Below are 27,486 nucleotides of genomic sequence, written 5' to 3'. Positions count from 1 at the left end.
CTCGCTGTGTTTATATACACATATTCAGTGAGCACTTTATTAGCTATTTATTAGATTTATTTTTTAGACTTCTACTGCTGTAGCCTATCCACTTAGAGTTATGATGTGTTCTGTGTTCGGAGATGCTCTTCTGCATACCTCTGTTGTAATGTGCGGTTATTTGTGTTGCTGTCACCTTCCTGTCAGCTTTGACCAGTCTGTCCATTCTCCTCTGACGTCTCTCATTAACAATGCATTTCTGTCTGCAGAACTGCTGCTCACTGGATTTTTAAAAAGTTTTCTGCACCATTCTTTGCAAACTCTAGAGACTAATGTGCGTGTAAATCCCAGGAGATTTCTGAGATACTCAAACCACCCTGTCTGCAACCAACAATCATTCCACAGTCAAAGTCACTTAGATCACATTTTTCCCCATTCTGATGGTTGATGTGAACATTAACTGAAGCTCCTGACCCGTATCTACATGATTGTATGCATTGCACTGCTGCCACACAATTGGCTGATTAGATGATCACATGAATAAGTAGGTGTAGTAAAGTAAAAATGTTCTTAATAAAGTGCTCAGTGAGTGTATATATAAGTACAGAGGGACACAGCTTATTGTAGTTAAATGTGAGACAATCGGTGACTAAACAGCTGAATACTGTTCAGTAGGGTTTCTGTGTGATTATTGTGGACATAACCCTATCATTATCTCCATGCTAATCATTTCAGTGGTTTTTCAGTGATTCTTCAAATAATCTTTTAAAATATTTCGCATGCCCACACATCTTCTATTTTATTCATTGTAATATTCTAATACAAAAAACATTCTAATAGCTGTGTTCCTTTGTGCATCGCAAGTCACTATTCCCTTGCGTTCTCATGCAACCACTTTACAATGCCGAATCTCTCTACTCCTCTCTCTGCCAAACCTCACTGGTAACAGGTAATGGAGATAAAGGGCCAGATGATCCACGTCCCAGAGTCCAACTCCATCATGTTCCTGGGCTCCCCGCGGGTGGACAAGCTGGAGGAGCTGATGGGGCGGGGCCTGCACCTGTCGGACATCCCCATCCACGACGCCACGCGGGACGTGATCCTGGTGGGCGAGCAGGCCAAGGCGCAGGACGGGCTGAAGAAGCGCATGGACAAGCTGAAGGCCACGCTGGAGCGTACGCACCAGGCGCTGGAGGAGGAGAAGAAGCGCACCGTGGACCTGCTCTACTCCATCTTCCCCGGCGACGTGGCCCAGCAGCTGTGGCAGGGCGAGGTGGTGCAGGCGCGTAAGTTCGAGGACGTCACCATGCTCTTCTCCGACATAGTGGGCTTCACGGCCGTCTGCGCCCAGTGCACGCCCATGCAGGTCATCAGCATGCTGAACGAGCTCTACACGCGCTTCGACTACCAATGCGGCGTCCTCGACGTCTACAAGGTGAGCGTTCGGGTTCCCGCCGCTTCGCTTCATCCCCGTTTCACACGTTGCCTGCTCTCAGGGACTGGTGTTTGCAGTATGTTTTGGAATTCCCTCAGTATTCAAATGAAGTTTGAATGGTTATTACTCTTCAATTAAACTGAAGACGTACTGTATGTAATTGCGCTCATAGTCTCTGCATTTGTACGAATAACAAGTGTTTTTTGAGTTGCTGTGAATCTGTTAATAGGATTCTCTTTATTGAGTATGTGCCTCATAAATACTTAGGCTTGTTGTAAAATAGCAGTTCCCTCAGCCACCTTAAGTACTCACTCACTCTCCTAAAATGCTCAAAGAGGACAAATCACTGGGCGCACTCTACCCATTTAGTGGAGAGCCAATTACGGATGAACCAAAAGCAATTCATCCAGGTCTTAAAAGCTGGAGTAACCAAACAAGAACGATCAAAGTCCTGATGTATTTGTGTCTCGGTGTTTGATGGCCTTTATTTATTCGTTGACAGTCGGCAGGTTTAGCCACAAGAAATCATGACCGATCAGCTCTGAAATGCTGTGTGAATCAGAGCTTTTCCACGCTGGATCTAATTGGAGCCCAGAGGAAGCTGAGAGCAGACCCTCAGCCCTAATATCTGGAGAGTTCTCCTAAGTGCTGTTCCCACTAGCAGTGGCTTTAGTCTAAGGAGGCGTCAGGAGACTTTCTGCCTGAGGTCTGCACTGAATGAGATGTACTGTAACGGTTGGTAAAAGAGCTTCCTCCTCACCCCAAACCAGATTGAAACGATAGGCGACGCCTACTGTGTGGCGGGCGGTTTGCACAGGAAGAGTGACAGCCACGCCAAGCCAATCGCACTCATGGCCCTGAAGATGATGCAGCTCTCCGAGGAGGTGCTTACACCTGATGGGAAACCAATCAAGGTGAGCAGACTTTCCAGTATTGCACATGTTTGCAAAAATGTGTATATTTAGTAATATACTGTAGTTGTTCACAATCAATTGTTGGGTTTGGGCAAGTAATAACCCCCCCCAATTATGTTCACATATTTCATAAAACATGTTTATTATTCTGATGAACAGATCTCACTTATGAGTATTGTATGTTTCAGACAGCCTATTGCACTTCTGTTTTGGTGTGTCCCTGTGATTGTGGGGAGAGGGTGCTGTCATAGAAATGAAAGTGTCCCACTTCAATTTGAGGGGGGGGGGGGGGGTGTGGGGGGGTTGATAAGAGCTCTTTATGTGCAGCTCCAAATAATGCAGTTTGGTCATTGGATCTGAGTGAGTTTAGATGAGACCTTTTTTGCGGTTGCAACCGCATTTTTTGAGCTACAGCCACTCATTCAGAAGCTAGACTGCTCCTCCATTCTGGTTTTGTAGTGCATTTCACACTTTCTCCACCAGGATTATTATTTTGTGAAAGTTATGTTTTTTTGTGATGACAATGGTGATTCTGCAGCAATCTGGGCAATATGAAAGTCTATGACAGATGTGCCCAAATGGAGTGGATGTAAAAAAAAAAGACATTGTAGGGGCCATCAGGGTTTTCTTTGTCTTCTATCAGTAATTAATTTTGAGTGAGGTTTGTAGGTCAGAAGTTCACTTGCTTGCCTTTACAAATGGCCTTTTTGAGAGTCGAAGGTGGAGGAAAGCTTTGCCCATCGATCCAGGGGGACAGGAGTGCATCCACTGTCTAGCACATTAGAGATGAACAGTCAGCCATGCCAAATGTTTGATATTAATCTGGGTGAACAGACGATGGCATTCAATAAACCCACTATTGTGTTTGTATTGTAACTCAAGTATAAATCTATCCTATCCTTGTTTAAGAAATATCAAAGCGTTTTTTGTTTATTAAACCAGCAAAATGGACAATTTGGCTGAAGAGAAAGATGGATTTGAGTAATTTGGACAAACTTTATTCAAAAACAGATTCAATCAGCAGCAATGGAGATAAGGTGGAGATGTTTGGCTGCATGATCAGCCTAAATGCACCTTGATAAATAATCATTATAAAATCATAAACACAGACCAATTACAAAAATATTATATATATAATGTAATAAAAAAAAAAAAAAATCCCTGCCTTGGATTGATTTATAATTGTTTCATGCACATATTCAGAGATTAATGAGCCTGCGTGTATCTGAGTAATACCAGTGTGATGATAGATTAATTCTGGTATTGAGTTTTGGGATTAAAACAAACCCACATGCTTAAGTCTATTCAGACTTGTACTCTGTTGGAATATAAAATACATGTATCCTTTCTGCAGACAGAAAAATGGCTGTTTTCTGAAACTGTATGGTGATGTATGGTGATGGGTCATAGAGGTTCTGAGAGGCCCAGTCCATAGATGTTATGTACTGGGAGATGGCCATGACCGGGTGTCTACAGTGGCTGGGCTTGTTTGACCTTTTCTGCCCGGCGTGAATGCAGTTCAGCCAGGATTCCTGGGGTTACCGCTGGGTTAGATCTCAGGATACCTTTGGATCACATGATTTGCCTGCTTTTTTGACCTCACCAGGACAACACGCTCCAAAGAACCAGAAATGCGATGCTGAGAATGAGTCATGGTCAATGTGGCCTGAAGCCATTTAGGAATGATATAGAAATGAAGCAATTTGAAAACACATTATCCAGGCCTTTACAAAATGTCTGTAATCCATACGCTTTATAGGTTGATGTAATGATGGTCAAAAGGAGAACATGAGTTAAACATAATTAACTAAAATGCATGCTGTGTCAGCAGTAGAAACCAGGTGTGAAAAGTGTTTGTTGTTGAATCTATTTATTTTAATGAATGATTCACTTCTCATAAATAATGTGCTTTTCGGTTGAAAGCGGGAAGGGGTGACGGGAGGAGAATGTCGGCAGGGGAAAAGCACTTGCTGCAGTGTGTGCCTCGCTCTCTGACTGGCATATTTTCAGAGATGTCATTTTAAAAGTAGGTTAATATGCGGTGGCCTTTTCAGCGAGCCTCCGCTCCGGTGCTGTTTAATTTAACAGAGAGAAGCAGCTCCCTCAGGGTGTGACTGGGCATCCGCTTCCATCATCGCCAGCAGGGCCGCGAGGCAGGCTGCCCATCCGCACTCTGAGCGCCTCGCGGGGGGAGGGGGAGGGGCGGCGCGAGGGCCGGCTGTCTGGAGGAGCAGATACCTCCAGATGGAGGTCCGCTTATGTTTATGATAATGCCTCCGGGATAGGGCTTGAATTATTCGCTCTTTTTTTTTCCCCCCCCAAAAAAAATGTTGTCTGCTCTCACTGGAACAGGGCAGGTCTGTGTACGTGTGTGTTTTGTGCATGTATGTGCCTGCGGGTGTTTGTGGATGGTTTTATGTGTGTGTTAAGAAGGCCATGCCCTATCTCGCTGAGTTAATGAATTGCCCAGGGGAACAGCAGACACGCGCTCTAGCGCCGTGATGGACATCGCCCGGCTTAAGATGCAGACATGATAGTCATTATGCTCCTAGCCTTTGGCCCAGATGTTTGGTCCCGGGGGAACCCTGCAGTGTAGTCAGATTGAATCAAATTTAAGATCTGGCATGGCCCTGCTCGCTGGGAGTGCACTCACCTTTGCTTGGAGATTTGGCAACCGGCAATAAAACAGCCAGCCTTAATTTACTGTGCGTATGTCTTTATACCTTCCCATCTCTCTCTTTCTCTCTCCCTCTCTCTCTCTCTCCCTCTCCCTCTCTCTCTCTCCCTCTCTCTGTCTTTCTCTCTCTCCCCCTCTCTCTCTCTCTCTCTGTCTATCTCTCTCTGCCCATTTTCTCCATTCCGTGCTTCCTAAAGATTGTTGTTCAGTTAGTTATAATATTTAAGATAATTACAGTGGTGCAGATAATAATGCAGTATTCTGCATTAATTCAGTACAGAGCAGGATATTTACCAGGGGAGTGGTGGCTGGGGTGGTAAACGCTTGTAAACGATGTTTCATTAGCTGGACATTTTCATTCCTCTTAGAGAACTTTGCGCGGATCAGAGACATATCTTATGCCTGGGCCATGGATTCCCTATGTTGCATATGTAAATGTGTTGAGGCAGAGCAGAAAGTACGTGATTATTATTTATGAGCGCATGTTCCTCCACTCCCCTGCGGCATTGGACAAAATGATTGACAGTGCTGTCGGCATGACTACAGGGGGCCAAATGTTAGCGGCCGACATTGTTCAGGCTCTGCTGAATTATCGCCAGCCTTGTGTTCAAGGCAGAAGGCTCTGGCACAAACTGTTTCTGGCCTTACACTGTACCCCTGAGGGTGGTGGCTTCAAACCCCAAACCCAGAAGCTCTTTCAGCACGTAAGATCAGCTTTCCTACCCTCAGTTCTACACCCAAGGATTTAGTGTCAAATATTATTACTGATTCAGGATCAGCTGCTAAAGGCAGCTGGGTTAGACATGGACTGAACCATCTACTGGATGTGAGGGCAACTGCGGCTGCAACCTTTCCTGACATTCAAAGCCCTGCCTGGGTGTTAAGAATGACTGCATGGTTCATTGAATACACTTTTGTGGCGAGCAGTCCTGCGCACATTTTAAGATGAACTGGAGATGAGCTGGATGTTGATTGTAATAGCCAGAAGGCTTGAAATCTGCACTGAAAAATGGTAACATAACGAACCTTGGGAGGAGTCTACAAGAAGTACAAAATGGCATCCCTTCCTGTGAAACACCAACGCAACAGGTCAGGGGTTACATACAAAGTCAGTTAAAACAATATGTAGCTGGATGATATTCAATGTCTACAATTGTTTTCTCAGGCACTGCCTATCTTGCAATATTCAGTTGAATTAGTCTCTGTCAAATGATTTTAATCAAAAGCGTTTCTGTGGAACTTGTTTGAGTAAAGATTATATGGTACAATGAGAAACGTTCTTGCTGAAGGGAATGCAAGACAGTGTAATGTCATTCTCTGCCTGACGCCTTGCAAATGTATCCCAGGCAATTGGTCATAAATATTAACATAATTTATTCCTGCAGTATCACAGCCACATGGCAAGCCTTACAAAGGCTGTGAAATGTCCAATTACATCTCTTCTTATGATGGGAGAGATTATGGGCTTTGTCTCCAATGTTATTAATGTGATTTAATCCATCTTTAAATTGTGTGTAGGACATGCAAGAAGGCAGCGTAACATTACATCGTAATGTTAATCATAAATTCATATCACTGCAGTATGAATTATTCAGTGGTACACAGGTATTTGATAAAGTGGAGTTGCTGTTCCATATTTTAGATAAAATAGTGACAAAGAACACCTGCATGGCTCCTATACCCTGTCCAGACGTTTCCTTCCAGGGTGAGGCTAGATGGACAGATCAGGCCATTTTCCTTCTTCTCTCCTTCTGAGCAGGGAGAGATTCATACCAGTTGCAGTTTAACAGTTCAGAAGACTGCAGGACTTCTTTCAGTTATTTGTCTGTTTATCTTCCTTTTGTTGCTTTGCAACGGTGACATTTCACGGAGACAGGTCAAAGGGCAGCTTCCCGTGCAGTCTGAGAAATGCCAAAGGTTAGCAGAGGGACCCGTGTCAGCAGGGGGAGAGATAAGGAAAGTGTGTGGAGGAAGAGAGGGAGAAAGGAGAGACAGAGAAAGAGAGGGAGAACCACGGATGCAAGAGAAAAGAAAAGGGAAAGGTTGTGGCAAATAATAAAGTGAGAGGGAAGCAGTGAGGCGTGGAGCAAAGGGAAAATGGAGAAGAAGTGAATAAACAAAAATGGTTGAAAAGTCAGCCAGAGAAAGCTAGAGAGCTGGAGATGCTGTACACGGAAAGTAGGCGAGATGGAAGATGGTAATGAGGAATAGAGTAATGGTGGTCGAAATGAGAGGGAAAAGAAAATGAAGGGAAACAATATCATAAACCGAAGAATGTTGGAGAGTGTTGGAATATATAACTCCAGTGGGGTGGGTTTTTCAGTCTGCTTCCCCGGTTAGGAAGACTGAACGGTTTCAAGGTGACTGTGTCCCTATGGCAACTTCCTGCATGAGCCTGACACGGCTGTCACGACCTGCAGCGTTTGTGGTGCTCTGACCTTCACCCTGCAGACGTGGGTGGCAGATGTGTCCCACAGCTCCCATTGGGGGTCACTGCGCAGGCTGCAAGGGTTTCCCACTGATGCCACAATGATTTATCAGATCAAATCGCTATGTCCCATTGAAACTGCTCCTTCCGGTCACCAAAGCATTGCAAAGTATTTGTGTTACTGTGTTACATTTACAGTATATCCCGTGGTTATGTTATACGATGTGTATGCATTTACGTAGCTCTGACTGGAACTGAACTGTGCTTCCGCAGTATTACGGATATTTTGACTAATTGCCGGGAGTTATGATTTATTCAATGGCTGATTCTACAGAAATAGAACATGGCAGCATCTCTGGCCTGCAGCCCTGTTCTCTTGCTTCAGTTTTTTGTGTTGAAGGAAGGCTGGATCGCTGTGAAAAACTGTGTGCCCTTTAAATGCAACACTGAGACACACTTTCCCATGAACGCTCTTGCACAAGAGCTAGTGCTGCTGCACTGTGAAGACTGAGTAGAAAAAAAGGTTGATATTGTGTATTGTACAGGTAAATATGAATGGACTCTGGGTTTCCTGTATCGGTCTGTAGCGGGCATATACACTCGCTGAGCACTTTAATAGGTACACCTGTACACTTACTTATTCATGCAATGATCTAATCAGCCAATCATGTGGCAGCAGTACAATGCCTAAAACCTTACAACAGTGGTATGCATAAGAGCGTCTCTGAACGCACAACGTGTCAACCCTTTTATGTGGATAGGCTACAGGAGCAAAGGATATAATAAGTCTAAAAAATAAGTAATAAATACCTAATAAAGTGCTCACTGACTGTATTTTGTTTGTTTAGCCATTTACTCAGTAAGGATTTCGGGAACACTTTATTTTACCGGCCGTTAGTTACATAGTATTTACTGGATAAATTCCAGCTACTCATGTGTCATTTTTAGGTAACTATTTTCATTTTAGAGGTATGAACTATGTAATTTTCATAGTACTTAGCTTGTTTCATAGTACTTAGTGACTTTGTTTTATACTATTTACCTCTTAGTGACTTTGTAATTATTTAAATCAAAATAGTTACCTAATAATTACACATAAGTAGCTGGTATTTACCCAGTAAATACTAGGTAATTAATGGCCTGTAAAATACAGCGTTACAGAGATATCTCATTACCTGCTATGGTAGAAGTGGCCAACTCTGGTCCTAGGGAGTTGCAGGGACTGTTGGTTTTTGTTTTCATCTTAAATACAAAAATTAGACCCAAGTAACCTGGTGAGGCGGGTTAACTGTGTAATCCACTGCTTTAATTGATCAATTACGTGACCATAAAAACCAGCAGACCCTGCAGCTCTCCAGGATAGGGGTTCACCAACTCTGTGGTATAGCATCTCAGCCTCTGTTTCCCTTTCTTCTTAACCATTCATTAACATAAGCCTTGGTTCAATAAGCCTTTGATTTGAGCATGTAACCACAAGGTTGAGTTTCAAAAGACTGGGCTGGGCAGGAAGGTCAGCTGGTAGCCCTTAGCATGTGGTTAAGGGTCATGCTTGAGATGAAGATGATTATTCTACAAGAAGGAGACTACCGCCTGAGTCACATATTTAGGAGGCCATTTTTGGAAAAGGGAGGGCATTGTCTTAATAGGACTTTGCTGTTGGGGAAGGATTCCACTTTTTTGATGCATGGGGAGAAAGCGTGGCAGTAATATCGCTGAGTGCGTCTTGTGCTGGGAGAGTAGGGCTCTGCTGTTGGATGGGTGGGGCTCCAAGAGAGGGCTGGGTTGAGTGAGGGAGGTGCAGGTGCACACAACGATATCCTTAGTGAAGGTGAAGGAGAGAGTTATGTTTGACAAAGGGACACTCTGAACCTATCCTTTTCTGTTGTCAAATGACTTGAGTGAGAGATGGAGAAAAATAGCATGCGCACAGGTCCGAGTGTGTGTGTGTGTGTATGTGTGTGTTTGTGTGTTAGTGTAAAGGATAGAAAGAGTAAGGACATGGGCCATTTTCCGCAATGGCTTCTGCACCAGCCACATATCTAGAATAGCTGTTAGGGGTACATGATGGTAAATACAATGTGCCCCCACAGGCCAGGTAGTACTCAGCCTCCTGAATTACTCCTGAATATTCTAGAATCCTGCGAATGGTTTTTCATATTGAGGTTCTATATATAAAACAGAAACCTAGGCCTAAAGTAATATCGCTTTGTACTGTATTGTGCGTGTTGCAACACATTTTGTGCTGCCATTTAAAGGTGTTTCCTTGATGTTCCTGTCTGTTACACAGTTTATTGTAGGGCTCGGATTGTTGTGCAGACATTAGCTCCGGACAGTGCGTGTCCTTTTGTTCAGGCACTAGTGGGATGTTCCATTGCTTTCAGGTACTAACAGATTGCACAGTGAATGCAAAAACAGGCATGTCCCACTTAGTCAGGTGTCAGACAGATTTGTGTCAAGAAAGTGGAACAGAATGTCCAGGCATTGCTCAGAAGAAACAAAAAAAAAAAACACAGAAAAATGTGTTTCGATTGCTGTTGGATATTCTTCATCTTGTTTTTTTTGTCTGTGCATCGTTAGGATACATTCTTGGCAGCATGCCTTTGTGGTGACATTCTGTTCCTGTTTCACTGACTGCATCTACTCTCATGTTAAGGTACTCACAAAGATCCCTTGCGTTCAGGCATGGGCAGTATGCCCCAAAAGAGAGAACTGACAGTGTGCCTCTCTTGTTTTTACTGACTGTGCACCCTTATATTAAAGGACAGTGCTGGTGGTGTGCCCACCTTTTATCAAAGGACAGTACTGACTGTGCTCCCTTGCATTAAAGGACAGTACAGACTCTACTTCCTTGCATTAAAGGACAGTACATACCTTGTCCTACCTTGTATTAAAGGAAAGTACGTACTTTGTCCTACCTTGTATTAAAGGACAATACAGAGTACAAGGCATCTTGACATATTCTGTTGTCTAATGTTACTGGCAGGGAACATTCTCTTCTCATTTATTATACCCGCTTTGATGGGGCAGATTATGGGAAAATGAAAGACTAAATCAATTCCCAGGCTAGGACCTCTCCCCAGCAGCTCACGTAGTGGTCACGTGTTTGTCCGTGTGGGGTACAGAGCAGCAGGCTCCAGTAGTAAGCGTGTAGACTGATCTCTGAAGCTCTCACAGCCGCCCATTAGCCACTGATGCCTCCTTGTGGGGAGTGGAGTGCAGCTAGACGTTGGCTAAATGAGGGGTTCAGCGATCCGGATACTCTCCCACTTAACCTGCTCTGTGCTCCGCTGCCTTAGTCTAGCCCACAGACAGTGTCCAGCAGGCAGGGTAGGGAGCCCCACGCCCAGCACAGTCAGCTGAGAGGAGTCTGCCCCCTGCCCGTAGGCCCACCCTTGACCAAACCTGGGTCAAATACGTAATTGTTTTGGATTCAAATACATTTTACTGAGCTTGTCTGGTGTATTGGAACCTATGAAATACTATAAAGAAATGGGAGCCCTGCCTTCTATTCCTCTTGGTTGGCTCAATTGCACCAGGCAAGATCAATCAAGCACAGAAAATAATTTGAATCCAAAACATTGACATATTTGACCCAGGCCTGCCCGTGATGCATATGTTAACGGGTGTCTTGTTTTTAACTCAGTGTCTTGTTTTTTTTTCATGTTCCGTTTGTAAGCAACCTTGATGGGGGCGACATGGCTCAGGCAGTAAGAGCAGTCGTCTGGCAGTCGGAGGGTTGCCAGTTCGATCTCCCGCCCGGGCTGTGTCGAAGTGTCCCTGAGCAAGACACCTAACCCCCAAATGCTCCTGACGAGCTCGTTGGTGCCTTGCATGGCAGCCAATCGCCGTTGGTGTGTCAGTGTGTGTATGAATAGGTGAATGAGAAGCATCAATTGTACAGCGCTTTGGATAAAGGTGCTATATAAATGCCAACCATTTAACATGCATGCTGCCCCCTTGACCAGGTCTCTTGTAAAATGGATTTTTAATCTCAATGAGACCTTCAGGCGTAATAAAAAAGATGATTAAAAAGTACTCTACCGCACGGGCTGTCTGCAGTTTCAGTACTGCCATTACACTGTAACCTCAGCCCTAGCTGTGAGGCCTCCAAACCGCTGCGACCGCGTTCTCCCTGACACGGGTCCCAGCAGCCTTGCTGTGCGCTGAGCTCTGTGAATTAACCACGGCTGCTGAATGGGCTGAACTGCTGAACGGATGCCCAGGAGCGGAGCGGATCAGATGCCACTGCGGTGTGACTGAGGCCAAGTGCTAATGGACCTCTTTCCACAACCCCCCGATGGATTGCTGAAGTAGAGTGAATTTGCATGCTGCGGTTTACTATGTTCAGCGACGGCGCTACGTCCATCGCTTCTTAGCGATACCCCTTGTGTCTGTGAGAATTTGAACAGAAACCAACTGGTGGTTACATCTCTCTGTTCATAAAGACTCTCAGAATATGTTGGCAATGCTGTCGCACCATGTTTTGTGATTGCGGCCTTGTATTAATGATTACAATTGTTTCATGCTGGACAAATCCGTTTTTGTCTATTTGCGTTCGTGTGTGGCCATTGAATATGCGGTAGGTAGACCTGAAAGGCGTGTTGTCTGGGTGGGTGTACTGATAAAGACCGGCGCTGGCGGCCAGCGAGATTGGGTTGTCATTACACAGCGTATGTACCCCTGGTGCGTCGTGCTCGGTTGTTTTGGATCACGGTGTTGTTGTTGCCCTGTGCTCCCGCTGTTCAGCGATGCGGCGTTCTGATGTGATTAGGACAGCCGACACTCTGCGGTAATTCTCGCAGCGACGCTGCCCGATCCTCGCTCCTGTTCTGAAGCCTCTTCACCACGGTTCCCATGGTTACCCCCAATGCGCCATGTGCGCTGGCATCCACTCACGGCCCTTTCCACTGCAAAGCGTTTCTGAAGTGGACCATTAGGGATCTGAGTGGAGTGCCCCCCCCCCACCCCCAGCCACCCACCCGTCCCCTCGCCCCCAGCAGATGCTAGAGACAATGGCCCAATCATACGCTGTGTAGAAATTCTCTTGGCCAATGGATAGGGTCACTCGCATATAGTTGTGACAAAGCCCCACAGGGACCCATTGGGCGCGCTCGTGTGTCTGTGCTCCACCCCTGCTCTCTCTCTCTCTCTCTCTCTGACTAGATGCAGCCCACAGAACAGTCCTCTGATGCAGCCCCACAGAGGGATGAGTTACTCATTTTTTCTTTAGCCATTTTTTCTCTAGTCGTTTGTTAACTAGCTGCCGTTAGGTCACTCGTGTCCCTGTCGCTGCTTGACCGAATGTAACCCTTTAAGTTGGATCTCAGATCACAAATATGTGATGATAATGTTCTTTAAACACGTTTTCCGTGCGGTAAGCCACCCGACAAATTTCTGGTATTAATGAAATCGCTGTGATTTCAATAGATGACTACATTTTGTGCTCATTTAAAGCTAGCTAGGTGGATACACCTACTGTTACCTGTGTACTATAATTCACAACTGCTAGCTTGCTAGTTATGTAGCCTTCTTAGCTATAACTACCTTGCTAGCGGTCAGCAAAATTTGTACTCAAACCAGCTCCCCTACTCATCTCTCTCTCTCCCCCTTCCCTCCCTGCCAGCTTCGGATTGGGATTCACTCTGGATCCGTCTTGGCTGGAGTCGTCGGGGTCAAGATGCCGCGGTACTGCCTGTTTGGGAACAACGTAACCCTGGCTAGCAAGTTCGAGTCTGGGAGCCACCCGCGGCGCATCAATGTCAGCCCCAGCACGCACCAGTAAGTGTGAGCCAGGCCAGAGGCCTGGAAAACATCCCTTTCACACCCTTTCACTCTCAGGCATTTTCTGCTGTCTACCCGATTGTCTGGGATTTGACAGGGGCACACACATCTGTGTTGGATTATTTCAGCTAGTGCTCTGGATCTGTGCTCCTCTGAATATTCTGGTTTAGACCAGCTGAGATTCTAAGATGGTTTAAGATGGTTTACTTCTAGCTGGTCAGTGGCTGACTAAATCTGGTCTCTGGACAAAGCTGGTCAAAGCTGGTTAAGCTGGTAGAGTAAGCTTGTGGTGAGATTGGTGAGATTGCTGACCATGCAGGGTGGTCAGCTGATGAACGGCTGGTTGACCAGCTAACTGTCAAAACCACAGCTTGACCAGCGTAGCCTGGTTTATTAAATTTTCAGCAGGGCATGATTCAATTTTCTTATGTTTCTATGTTCTAGTTCTGTCTGCATTACCTCAATGGGAAGTAAACCTCTTCCTGCTTCAGGATGAAAGGCTGCTCTCTGGCAAAGCGCTATCACAACAGCATTGAGATAGTGCTTTGCCAGAGAGCCGGCTTTCATCCTAAAGCAGCGCATGATTCCATTTTCTTATGTTTCTATGTTCTAGTCCTATCTGCATTACCTCAATGGGAAGGAAACCTCTTCCTGCTGCAGGATGAAAGGCTGCTCTCTGGCGAAGCGCTATCTCGATGCTGTTGTGATCTTGCTTTGCAGTGTGGTCACGGTGGATGAGCAGGAAACTGTTTTTCTCTGTCGAAGAAAGGACACTTCATTCAGACAGAACACAGTGTCTGTGTGTGTGTGGTAACTGCAGCCTGCAGACTGCTGTATTACCTGTCCACTCCCGGATCATGTTCCAGCAGTTTCCATGTATTCAGCATGGGATCAACCCTCAGACTGCACAGTAATCTACATACTGCATGCATTACTGTGTAAGCCATCATATACCTTACAGCTTTATGTAACCGTGAGCTCGCGGCTGACGTATAGCTGTAAGGCTGATACGTGGGATTATAAGGAACCCAGCAGAGCTGCTATGGGATATTGAGTGCTTTGCCTTAAAAGGCAAGACCAGGTATGTTTTACATTTAGCACAGGTGACAGGTTGTTGTTTTGGAATGGCATGGAAAGCCAAGCTTGGTTTATTTTGTGAGAATGGACTGGTGTGAGTCAGGTCAGTGGTCTGTGGTAGCAGATCGGACTGGTGTGGTCAGGTCAGTGGTCTGTGGCAGCAGAGCATCAGGTCAGTGGTCTGTGGCAGCAGAGTGTCAGGTCAGTGGTCTCTGGCAGCAGAGCATCAGGTCAGTGGTCTGTGGCAGCAGAGTGTCAGTGGTCTGTGGCAGTGGCAGTATAAATTCTGTGTTTTTCCACAGATCAATGCAGCTGGCTGAGCCACAGGGGTCAGAGTGAGTGTGTGACGCATCCAGCTCTGCACCAGCACTCTCACACCTCCACCACTCTAACACAACCAGGCTGATTCTGCTGTGTGTGTGTGTGTGTGTGTGTGTGTGTGCATGAGTGTGTGTGTGTCTGTGTGTGTGTCTGTCTGTCTGTCTGTCTGCCTGTGTGTCTGTGTGTCTGTCTGCCTGTGTGTGTGTGTGTGTGTGTGCATGCGTGTGTGTCTGTGTGTGTGTGTGTGTGTGTGCGTGTGTGTGTGTGTGGCTGTGTGTGTGCGTGCACGCGCGTGCGCATGTGTGTCTGTCTGTATGTGCTTGTGTGGGTCTGTGTGTGTGTGTGTGTGTGTGTGTGTGTGTGCGTGCGTGTCTGTGTGTGTGCGTGTGTGTGTCTGTGTGTGTGTGTGTGCATGCTTGCCTGTGTGTGTGCGTACGTGTGTGTGTCTGTCTGTGTGTGTGTGTGTCTGTGTGTGTGTGTGCGTGCGTGTGTGTGTGTCTGCCTGTCTGCGTGTGTGTGCGTGTGTCTTTGTGTGTGTGTGCATGTGTTTGTGTGTGTGTGTGCGTGCGTGTGTGTCTGTGTGTGTGTGTGTGTGTGTGTGTGCGTGTCTTTGTATGTGTGTGCATTTGTGTGTCTGTGTGTGTGCATTCTGCTCTGGATCTGTACACTCACACCTCCACACCTTCAAACGCCGCCTGATTCTGCTGTGTGTGTGTTTGTGTGTGTGTCTGTGTGTCCATAGCACCTCTTGAAATGAGCACACTTTTATCAAACAGATGCAGTTTTATTGAACATCCTGTTATCAGTTTCACTGGAGTGTAGAGAGAACGTGAGCGTTGTGAGGAAAGAGAAAAGAGAGAGAGATGAGGGAAAGTAACGGAAAAGGAAAGAGCTTCCACCAGATGGAAGTAAGATCACTTCATACCTGAGAATGGCCCTTGATTGGAGGTGGGGTAGATGCACTGCATGATTGGTTTCCTCACTGGCCCTGGGGTTTAGCTCCTCCTGTAATAGCTGTGATGATTTGATATTATGTGATCAGAGCTCTTCTCTCTCTGTCCTCCGCCGGTGATCTCCCCATCGTCTTCTGTCCACTGGAAGCTACCCCACACAAGCATGCTGCTAAATCTGCACAATGAAAGCAGCCAGAGGGCTGTTGGAAACCGTCTGAATCCGGAAGCTTCTCATCTGTGCGGAATACTCCACACTCCTGTTGTTTTCTCCATGCTTAATTAACACTCAGGGACTTGTTGCTGTGTAACCCTGGCGGAGAGACCACCCGTGTACTCAATTGCACTTTACCTCCCCCCCCCCTCAAAAAAAAAAGATGCACTTCTACTGCTTCTATCAGAAAATAATGCAAAACATCTCAAGAGGTGGCTTTCTTTTTTTCTTCAGCAACTCAGCTCCTGAAGCAAACTTTGAGAAAACTAGCGTCTGTCTCCCATGGCGGCAATCAGAGATTCACTGTTGGTTTGAGACGTATCCCGGTTCAGTTCTCACACTGCCTGAAACCTGCCCCAAAGCTCTGCTGGAGTCCTATCTGTGTTTACACTGTGTCCCACAGTGCTTTCAGTGCCGCTCGCTGCTTCAAAGAAAATCATTTGCTTTACACACATTTTTGTAACTCTGAGATATTAAGCATATTCCACCTTGCTGCCCACTCTTCACGTAAGCTGACGAAGACGTCACAAGTCCAATTCAATTTCTTTTATTTTTCACCGTTGCTTTTATTTTTCTACCGAACGTTTACTGCAACGATATCTGTGCTGAAATGGTGGGCAAGTCAAAATTGTTGCTATGGCAACCACTCTTATTTTTATTGTTCAAGGACTCCCTCTTCATCGGTGGCATTTATTACCATAGTGGTGAAAACATGATAATTGTACAGGTTCGTTACTGTTATGGAACCTGTATTTCAGCAAAATGCATGGGGGGGGTAGTTGGTTCATTTGATATGACGCATCCTTTGACTGCATCTTGGATTTCATAGTGGATTTACTTTAGGAGTATTATAGTATATATACAGTATATATTATTATAGCTTTATAGACTTATATGGGTATTAGCTGTATGAATTTACAATTAGTTTCATGGTTTTAAGTTGGCATAAATCACTTAAATTTGCTTTATTGACACATTTGAATGTTGTTAGCAAAGTCTAGCCCTGTTCCTCACATAACTTATTCATTCACTCTGGATAAGGGCATCTGCTAAATGATCATTTGAATGTGAAAGTATTCTGTATACACATGGGTTCTCGGAAGGGGACTGGGGTAGTCCTAGTCTGACTCCAGCCCTCCGGATTGTGTGGTTGCTATAGGGTTTATACACTCTGTTCCATGTTGGTTGCCATCCATGTTTTTATTTAAAACCTGATGTTTGCACTGTTTTGGTGGCTGTAGTCTTTTGGCTCTGTGCTGTATATTGGTTGCCATGGTATTTTTTTCTCTGCAGTCTGTCTTGGTTGCCATGGTGTTTTGGCTCTGAGCTCAGTATTGGTTGCTATGGTGTTTAGACTTTGCACTGTGTTGATTACAATAATGTATTTTGACTCTACACTGTGATAATCACCATGGTTTTGCTGTTTGTGCTTTGTTGGTTGTAATTTCATTTTGGTTCTCTGCAATATGTTGATTGCCATGGTGTTTGAATATTTTTAGCTGTTTTGGTTGATGGCTGTCTGTGTGGGTTGGTCACCGTAGGGTTTTACCATAGGCTATACAATGTCTTTCTTGCCATGGTAAGTTACTGCACATTACCATGGTACTACTTTTCTGTGGTCAGTCTTGCTAGCTGTGGTATTTTAGTCCTGCGGGTAATGTTAGTTGCTGTGGCATTTTGGCACAGTGGGTAATGTTTTCTGCCATGATGTTTTTGGTTTTGTACTTGGTGTTATCTTTTGTGTTTTTTTGGCTCCTTATTAGCTAAATAGTCCAGGCCAGCCAATTTTAGAAAGAGATGCAATGCAGGGCTGTAATTATTCCTTAGCCTGTAATGAATGGTCCAACACAACATTTTGTAGCACTGGTTAATGTTAATGGAGATGTAGTTACCCACCGTCTCTCCTTTCTTGCCTTCAGGTTGCTGCACGACGACCGGGCCTTCAGCTTCATCCCGCGATCCCGCCAGGAGCTGCCTGACAACTTTCCCAAGGAGATCCCGGGAATCTGCTATTTCCTGGAGGCGGGAAACTCCCAAAGCCATGGGTCCCTGGCCAGCAGCCGGTCCAGCTCGACCGCTCCCATCCGGAAGGTCTCCTACAGCATCGGCACCATGTTCCTCCGGGAGACCAGCTTATGAGACAGACAGCCAGCCTCGCCAACCATCAGGGGGGCCATCACGCCTGGCCTTCCCTGGGCAAGCCACTACTGTCAGAGACAGTAAGCAGCTAGCAGGTAGTCTGAACAGTGGGGAAGGGAGAACGAATGAACATGTAGAAGTTACAGGAGAAAACAACAACAATAACAAAAATGAAGCCTTCTGCCCTACAAACGTGTCAAACTCCATCTGAGTACTTCACTCACCGCATAGCAGTTGTAAAATATTATTTGCATAATTTGGTGCCTTCTAACCCTCTACAGCGGGAGTGGTCAGGGGGATTCTTCAAGCACACCCCCTCGCCTCTGGTCCTGCTGTCTGTCCAGGCTGCCTGTCTGTCCAGGCTGTCTGCCTGTTTATCGCCTCCACTTGTTTATTTATTTTATTATTTTGGGGTGGAGCTACAGGGGGGAATTTGAATCGCATGGGGTCAGCTTAAAATGTTCAGCTTTTTTGTTTGTTGGTTTATTTGTTTTTTTTGTTTGTTCCCATGGTTCCTTTAAGCGTGGCATTGGGTGTGGCCCATAGAAACTCAAGAAAGGCCAGTATTAGTAGGGACATAAGCCAAATCCAATGGCAAATTTACCCGCCCTGTGTGACGTTGTAATGTTAAGGGGATTGAATTGTAAACCTCTGGACAGGAACAGTTTGTGCCATTACTGTTTGCCGTGCCTGAGATTGAATAAACCCCAGCGGCCCTGGTGAAATGATATTACAGCGTAAAAAACAACTGTGCCATTTGTGTCTAAACAATATTAGCATCTCTGTTGCTTTGCCACAGGCCGTGATTCCCGCGGCTACTGCCACTCGCCCCACATAGAAATCCCCCTCGGTTTCTGGGACAAACCCACCCCAGAGATCCAATTAAACGGATCTTTTCCCTTTATTTTAGCTACAGTATGCAGTAGCTGTATGCACTCTGCAAAATTGCTTTTTGAACTTTGTAGAAAAGGCTGCTGAAACATTGTGAAGCCCTAATTGATCCTCCCTTTTCACTGTAATGAATGGGACTACATGTGCCTGGTGTTACTGCGTGAGAACCAATGCATTTTCTACACTTACCTGAAGTGTCAATATCTATGAGACTGATACCGAGAGACAGAGTCATAGATCTTTTGGTCAAGATCGATGCATTTCTTTCAGGAGGTTATGAGCTGCAGGAGGAAAAGTGGAAGTTATTGTTTTCTGACATATTTATTATTATTTGTAGTTGAGGTTAATATGTCTCATCCGGTGGGATTTGTGCTTTATTTGTTCAGGATTGGATTTCTTCAAGATGGCATTGAAGGTCAGGTTCAGAAAGCACAATGCTATTTCACATTCTACCCCACGATACCTGCACCTCAAAATATCCTACACATTCATCCCATTGAGTGATACTCCAAGCCAGATTACGCAACCAGGCTATTCCTGTCTCCATGGTATGCATCATAAGACTGAATGTATTTTACTTTTCTAATCTAAACCACTTTTCTCCTTGTCATGACTGCAGATATACATAAATGAACAAATTAATACAATTTTATTCCTCATAATGACACAGACTATCTCTCTAGCAAGAAGTATTCAGAAATTGAGAAAATTAGAGCTCATTAGGTTTATGGCCCTTACAGCTAATGTACTGACAGAAAAAATATTGGAGTCCTTAAAAACTTTGAATACAAAATCTATCTATAATAATCTCATTTTTCCTGGAGATATCATGTTAGCGATAAGAGAACCCCATGCTGTTCCACAGATGACACAGAGACACACTTGAAAAACTGAAGTCACTGCAACATGATGTTCAAAATCTCACATTTTACTTGGTTTTTCATCGTATCAACAGACATGAAAACTGATTAGAGAGAGCTATGCCTTCAACATAATTTCCTGGATTTGCAATGATGCGATTAAAAAAAGGCCTTAATTGTCGATTAAGTCAAAGCATATCAACGAGGAATGAGGAGAACAGTATTAGACATTATACAGTAAAAAATATGGAAGATTGAATTAAAACAAACATTTGAGGCATCACCTAAACACTGTTCAACAGCCAAACTTTTTAGTACCAATATAAAACAACAACAAATAATAGAAACAGTATCCTGTGCCTGTTTTGGTCCCAACACTTTCAGTGTAGGTCAGTGTAGCATTGCACACAAGCAGAAGCAGACAGCAGTTACTTTTGGCTTGACGTTCTGACTTCTGACTATCATTTGGCTTACATTTTTGACTGTACTGGTTTATATATCTATATGTTTATTATCAATCATAAATAAATAATGATGTCATATCTATAGCAGCAATATGAAAAAGCTTACTGCTGTGTAGATCTTTGTCCCTCTGTCAGAGATGGAGACATGCTGTAAAATAACATTGTACAATATGACATTTGTATACTGTACCATCTGAAGTTTTAAGCAATAAGTGATAATGTGATAAGCGACAAAGAATATACCATATGTATCCTTTAATTACTTGCATTCTCTCCTGTTCCTTGATGATAGCTCAATGGAAATAATATGAATGTGTGTGTATTATTTAGCTGCGTAATTCCCCCCCTGCTAGAGTGTGCAATGTGGAAAAGAGGAAAAGTTTGTCAGCAACAGGCAGCCACTAGCTACACTTGTGTTCCACTTGAGCTGAACAAACAATGGAAATGCCAATGTGAAGTCCAGTAATAGGGTGTTGGGCCAGCATGTGTGACCAGTACAGCCTACATGCGATGTGGATTAGCGTCTTCTAGCATGTTGTATCCTGCTGAAGGAATATGTCACCCTAACCCTAACTCTTCTGCAGGGAAGTCGATCAACTCATGCTTAGTTGATGGCAGTGTGTAACAAGGATACCTTAGCATATACTGTGTTATAAATGGTTGACTGTGATTGGATCTGGTGAATGAGATGGTGGTCACATGGATAGCAACAGTGTCATGCTCACAAAACTACTGGATGACAACTGTACTCTGTGAATGCAGGCATTTTCCCTGCAGGAAGGAAATGACCATAAGGCTTGCCTGGCATCACACTTGCCTGTCAGGGTCTGGAGGCACCCATGCCAAGAAAATGAGCTCTACAACTTTACAAACCACCAGAACTTGTCACAGTTTGAATGCACTCATGTTGTCAGTCATGGTCCACCGCCCATACATTAAGCATGTTAACATTCTGAACACAACCTACTGTGGTTCTAGATGATCTGTAGAAAAATAAAGCAATCACTTTAACTATGCTGCATATTTGCAAGAATGAGTCTTTACTGGTTAAAACCCACATTTAGTCCAATAATATTTTTCTATAGCTTGTAATAAAGCTAACATCACATTTTCTTTTTGTTGTTGATTAACAAAATAATGAGTTAGTGATGAAAAGTGCATAAAAATAATACTGATAAAATACTGTCAGTGAGTGACTTTATTAGGTAGATCTGTACACCAGCTTGTTAATGCAAATATTTAATCAGCCAATCATGTGGCAGCGACTAAATGCATAAAAAACATGCAGATATGGTCAAGAGGTTCAGCTGTTTTTCACACAAAATGTCAGAATGCTGACAGGAAGGTGACAGTAAAGCAAATAACCACACATTACAACAATGGTATGCAGAAGAGCATCTCTGATCACACAACATGTCAAACCTCTAAGTGGAGAGCAGCAGAAGACTTCATAAGTCTAATAATGACCAAATAAAGTGTTCACTGAGTGTATAAACACTTACATTTAAAAATTAAATTTTCTTTGCCCCTTAAAAATTGAACACATATTTTAAATACTATTGTTTAAGAATTAATTACTTATGATTATGCAATTAATTATTCTAATTTACTGAGAATAATGTGTATATTAATATATTTTAATACTATTAAGTAAAAATACATAAATTATAACTATTTGTATTTGTGCTTTGCCCGTGAAAATCAGATTTAATCTGGGCCTAAATGCAGGATTCAATGAAACCACAATCATCGTTTTAACAGAAAACCAAATAAATCCAAATAAATAAATAAATAAATCCTGTTAGATTTAGTACTATATTATGAAAATCCACCTGAGTATAATTGAATTGCATTTCCCCTAAAGACATCTTGACCATTATCGCTAAAGACGATCGGTTTACCCCATAGGACCTCATGCTGCTCTGTGTTGTGCATCTGTTCAGTGTGTCATAAACTGTATGACATCACAAAATCTGCATTTCTGTCCAGTTCACTGGTGACTTCCAGTGTGGCACTCTCACGCCTGTCCTCTATGAAAGGTTTAGAGGCTCCATATGCATTTGTTACACCATTCACTGTATGAAATAGTTTGTTCTTTGTCATCAATAGACTCCTTTTATGCGGGTTGAGATGCTAAAAATATTGAAACTGAACATTCCAGAAAATGTGTTATCTGTGCCACCTAGCTATTGGTCCTACCCGCAGAATTAATGTAGACTTACTGTTTTCTGTCAGCCATTAAGTGTCACTACACCTGTGATATTTCTGTGTCATAGGCACCTTATGAAAAGTGATATCAAATTCTGATTAAGGAATATTTTATGTCATGGATTACAGTATTAATACAGGTATAGCATTTATCTGCACTTTCACATGCAATTCCATGCATATACGTATTATGGACTGTACAAACATATGAATTACAATACAGACCACATGTATGGAATGTCTGGAAGTGATCATAGCTAGTTCCTTGTTATACCATGTATAAAATAATTTTTGTAGGGGTACCATGGCGCATGGAAGGGATCTTGTTTGTCATGAACCAGGTGATGAACCAGGAAATAATATGTAGGACCAAATCTTATTCCAGTAATTCAGCATTGTTATTTTGGTATGTATGTGACAGTTTAAAGGGAAAAAGTGTATTTGTTTGCCAAGTCTTATTCTTTGGTGGCGGCTCCAAACATTATTTTAATTTTCACAACAGGAGTTCTGAACCAAATGACTTCAAATGTGTAAATTGTAATGTAATTAAGTACAGCCATGTAGAAATACCATGCCTGTATGAAATATGTACAATTTAGATATATTTCATACTATATTGTAGAGGAAATATTATACAGTAAATATATGTCTGTTGTACTTCTTGGAGGAAAGATCTCCAGTTTATCTGAGCAATTTTCCAAACTGCACACATTCATGTTTTTTCCTTTCTATTTATCTGTTTCTCATGTATCTCTGTCCAGACATCTACAGATTCCCCCTTTCATGTAAGACAATTGTGTGAACAGTAAAGCTGTATTCTTCAAACGGTCAAACGGCGGTTTGAACAGACGGGATATAGTACCGTACATTCATGCAACCACGTATGCTTACTAAGTGTAAATAAAAATCACCCAATATGTTTAATAAAATAAATGGTGTTGAGTGAGTGTTTTTTTAGTGTTTTGTGCTTCATTCTCAGTGTACAACATATCTGTTATTGAATACATGCATTTCTGTGTGTGAAATTTATATTGGCGTGTTTCTCTGTATGTTCATGCGGCCTTCTGGGTTTCCAGACGTGTGTATCTTTGTGTAAGTGTAATTATTTGTTTCTCTTTGTTTGCGCTGCACACACAGAGACTCACCCAGAGAAGCATTCTATGAATATTTCTCATTCACTCCTTCACTCATCTCCTCTACCCTTCTGTTGTATTTTATCTTCTTTTGTTCATCCCTCAGTTCTTATTCTTCTTCCCTGCTTCTGGTCTTCTCCAGCCTTAGAGGGCAGTGGAGCAGTATCTGCCTGTATGGTGTGGAGGCTACAGGAGGGCAGAGGAACTATCTGCCTGTATGGTGTGGAGGCTACAGGAGGGCAGAGGAACTATCTGCCTGTATGGTGTGGAGGCTACAGGAGGGCAGAGGAACTATCTGCCTGTATGGTGTGGAGGCTACAGGAGGGCAGAGGAACTATCTGCCTGTATGGTGTGGAGGCTACAGGAGGGCAGAGGAACTATCTGCCTGTATGGTGTGGAGGGAACAGACTGTACGCACTGTTTTTAGATGAGACTGACAGGCAAAAAATGTATAAAAAGGAAAAATCAAGCTGGATAAAAAAACCCAATCTGCATGGTGTGAAGCACCTGTGCTTTTCTCCTGTCACTCAAAGTCCCTTTCCAACAAGTGAAATTAGGCCATCTTCTGGCAGGTCTGCAGTGTTTTCTGTGTGCTGAGCTGTGTCTTTTTCCCTACGTAATACAGCATCATAATCTCCTGGAAGCACTGCTTTGTGACTCATGCTCACACTGTTTTTAGATGATCTTTAACACCCACTGCAGCCTCTGACTGGGTGTTCCCTGTCTCTGTGAACGTGGTCATGCATGTTTCTCTGTGAGAGGTGTATGTGTGTGTGTGTGTGTGTGCATGTCTGTTTGTTGCTATGTGAACATGCTCATGCATGTTTCTCTGTGAGAGGTGTGTGTGTGTGTGCATGTCTGTTGCTATGTGAACCTGCTCATGTATGTTTCTCTGTGAGGTGTGTGTGCATGTGTGTGTGTGTGTGTGTGTGTGTGTGCATGTCTGTTGCGATGTGAACATGCTCATGCATGTTATGTCCATAAAGTGAAAAGAAGAGAAATTTACAGAAGACATTTTTTTTATTCATATGGATATGAAATCATCATTCAGATGGATAGAAGATTATGTTCATTTATTCATGTTTCGAGAAATACATGATGAAAAACGTGTTTCATAGAAATAAGTAAATAATAAAGTAAATAATAAATCCAATAAAAATTTCCAAAAACTGAAAAAAAGCTAAAATGTTATCCATATGGATAGGACACCATAACACAAAAGTTATCAAGACAGCATTGTATTTGCATCAAATAACTGAACATGAACATGAAATAACTGAACATGAACACAGAGAGTCACCGAGAGAAAGAGAGAGAAAGAGAAAGAGAGAGAGAGAGAGAGAGAGAGAGGGAGAGAGAGAGAGACTACTAAATGTGATGTGAAAGGTTGGAAGAGGAGATAAAGATGTTAAGGATGGAGAGATGACAAGGTGTTTAAAAGGACATGACCCCTGAGTTCCATTGGAAAACAAGAGTGATTGATATAAAATGACAAATATAGAGTACAGTACTTCACCAAAGGAAAAATAGAATCTGAGGGGGTTTGAAGTTAGTCATGGCACCTTGGTCAAACTTTATCCTTATTGGTACCTGCCACGGTCTTTGGGTTTTAAACCTTTAGTTTCATTTGTCTGTGGAGTGAATCTTCTCTGAGCTGTCAAATGGGGAGACAGCTAGAGGCCTACAGAAGCAGTTTCTTCAGTGTTGGCCACTAGAAATTAATGGTAAAAGCACAAAAAAATATGAACATTCATGTTCTGATGCTACTTCTGTGCATTTAAGCAAAATATCTATTACGATCCTGACATTGAAAGAAAACAAGTTTTTCCTACATTAACAAAATGACAGGTGTGAAATGACAGGTGTAAATGCTAAATATAAGCTTTCATTATTAGTTTTTGTTTATTATTTAGCTAAATGTATGAAATATTTAACTAAATGAATAATACATTTAGCTAAATCTATAAGACATTTAGCTAAATATATAAAACATTTCGCTAAACGTTTCATACTTTTAGCTAAATATTTGTAAAGTTTAAAAAGTTCATTTGTAAAACCTATTCATTTACTGCTGCTTTTCCATTCCTGGTGGTTCTAGTTTCATTCTGTTGTTCAGATATGTCCCCCTCTGGCTCATGTGCTGCATGTTTGCTCGCAGAATCAATTTCTTTTTCCCACTCATTTGTGTCCTTTTCTTCATGCTCGGCTTTGTTTTTGGCTTCTGTCACACTGGAGCATGTCTCTCACGGCTGTGCACTGGGCTGTGTAGCAGGCGAATAACAGCATGCCATCAGACCACACTGGCCACAGCAACCTGCAGAGCCACTCTATCCCAGAGAAAATAGCACCAAAATGGACGCACGGGGCTAAAACGCACCACAAATATGTGTCTGTCTCTGAAAGCTGTGCCCCCTACAGTGTATCCACCCCCACCTCTACCTCTACATTCAGGACAGAAAGAAACCTCACCCTGGAGGGCATTCTGAGAAATGAGGCCTCAAGGTCTCTCAAAACAATAGATAGGAGAAGAGATAGGTGAAGCAAGACATCTCATCCCCCTCCCATTGTAGCAGTCGTTGCTTTATTACAGTATGTCTGCTATGTGACTGGACCGAGTGCTATTCAGAAGGTTGTCTCTGTGTTTGGCCCGCAGAAAAGGAGGTCACACCACAGCTAAATGCCAAGCCTTTTAGTTCTGGTGCAGGGAAGCTCTGTAATCATGAAGATAAATACAGGCTCCTGCTTCTGGAGTGTTGGGACGGCTGGTGCCTGAGGATCCTTCGGACCGTGTGTGTTCCCACACTGTAATCGAATGCGCGGCCACTCGCAGACATTAGACATGAGGAGACACGACAGAGGTCATCTGTATATGTAAATACGAGCCCATCAGATTAATTGCCCGTGCGAGGTCTTAGTATTTTACGTGCGGCTGGCTCACTTGTAGCGTGCCGGGTGGGGAGGTGGGGAGTGTGACAGGGCGTGACTCATAGCGCGGGAACACGTTGCTACGCTCATCGCGAAAATCACCACACAATGCATAATCAAACATTTCCTGTGTGTTGTTGTGAAGGGTCGGCGAATATACATGACCGCATTAACCAAATTGAGGGAGGGTTGAATTACAGTTACGCCACAATTAATGAAAGTGCATCCCTGTCACTGATGCCCTGGCTAGTTTGCACATGAACAAAAATAACATGCACTCTGCATATCATGCTGAATATTAATGAGTGACAGCAGAAGGCAAGAAGGCAAAAAAAAAAAAAAAAAATAGGCCAATTTATCTTCTTCACTCCCAACCTGGGGGTGGCAATGATTTCTATAAGCCTATGAACTGCAGGGGAAGATCAGATGACCAGTGCTAGGAAACCCAGAGGAACACCAGGGACAGATAAAGGGAAATGAGCAGCCCTTCTCTGTGTTTTCTGTTGTACTGTGCACCCTCTACTTATCCATCAAGTTCTCTACTGATCAGTGGAGGAACACCAGGTACTGGACATTATCAGCCTTTAATTAAGATGTGTAATCTGAGTAATGTGTGCTGTTATTAAATAGTGTGTTCTGTCACTGCCCTGGTAGGGTAACACCCTTGAGTGACAATGAGGCTTGGTTTGGTCGGAGTATGCGAGTGGAGGGTTGAAGGAAAGTTATTTTCAGTAGTATGTTGAGAGGAGGTTGTACCCTTATTCTTTTGTTCTTTAAAAAATTTTTTAATAGCTCACATGGGTGTGGGGCCATACTACAGATTGTGCCCCTAAATTCGATATCCATCAATTGTCCAAAAATATGGGTTCATTTAAAGTTTGTTAAATGTAGATGGTGGTCACATTGGAAATAAACAATCTAGCATTTCATTGCTTAATGGCAGGTCATGTTTGTTAAACTCACCATCTGTCAGATTTCCTTCTCAGATTACACCGGGCTGTCGGCATTATTGATCAGGACTAATGCAGTGAAAGCTCTGCCCAGACAGAATGCCTTTTAATTTGGTTGCTGAGAAACACTGTTGCCACAC

At 43.5% G+C, this 27,486-nt stretch overlaps 1 protein-coding gene across 2 annotated transcripts in view; it reads left to right on the top strand.

Annotated features, from left to right (window-relative positions):
• The window catches only part of gucy1a2 (guanylate cyclase 1, soluble, alpha 2), a 44,446-nt gene extending 21,175 nt beyond the window's left edge, over positions 1-23,271 (top strand). The window contains exons 5-9 of one of the 2 annotated variants that reach the window (XM_061216157.1): positions 929-1,414; positions 2,185-2,344; positions 12,664-12,684; positions 12,986-13,211; positions 17,696-23,271. In XM_061216157.1, coding sequence (XP_061072141.1) covers positions 929-1,414; positions 2,185-2,344; positions 12,664-12,684; positions 12,986-13,211; positions 17,696-17,915 — 1,113 coding nt within the window. In that variant the 3' untranslated portion in view covers positions 17,916-23,271. The remainder of the gene's footprint in view (positions 1-928; positions 1,415-2,184; positions 2,345-12,663; positions 12,685-12,985; positions 13,212-17,695) is intronic. The other variant, XM_061216158.1, reaches the window with a different exon arrangement.
• The last annotated feature ends 4,215 nt before the right edge of the window (positions 23,272-27,486 follow it).

The sequence above is a fragment of the Conger conger genome, chromosome 13 (assembly GCF_963514075.1).
Source record: "Conger conger chromosome 13, fConCon1.1, whole genome shotgun sequence".
Taxonomy (NCBI): domain Eukaryota; kingdom Metazoa; phylum Chordata; class Actinopteri; order Anguilliformes; family Congridae; genus Conger; species Conger conger.
The sequence above is the reverse complement of the archived record's forward strand: the minus strand, read 5'-3'. Positions and strand labels throughout refer to the sequence as shown.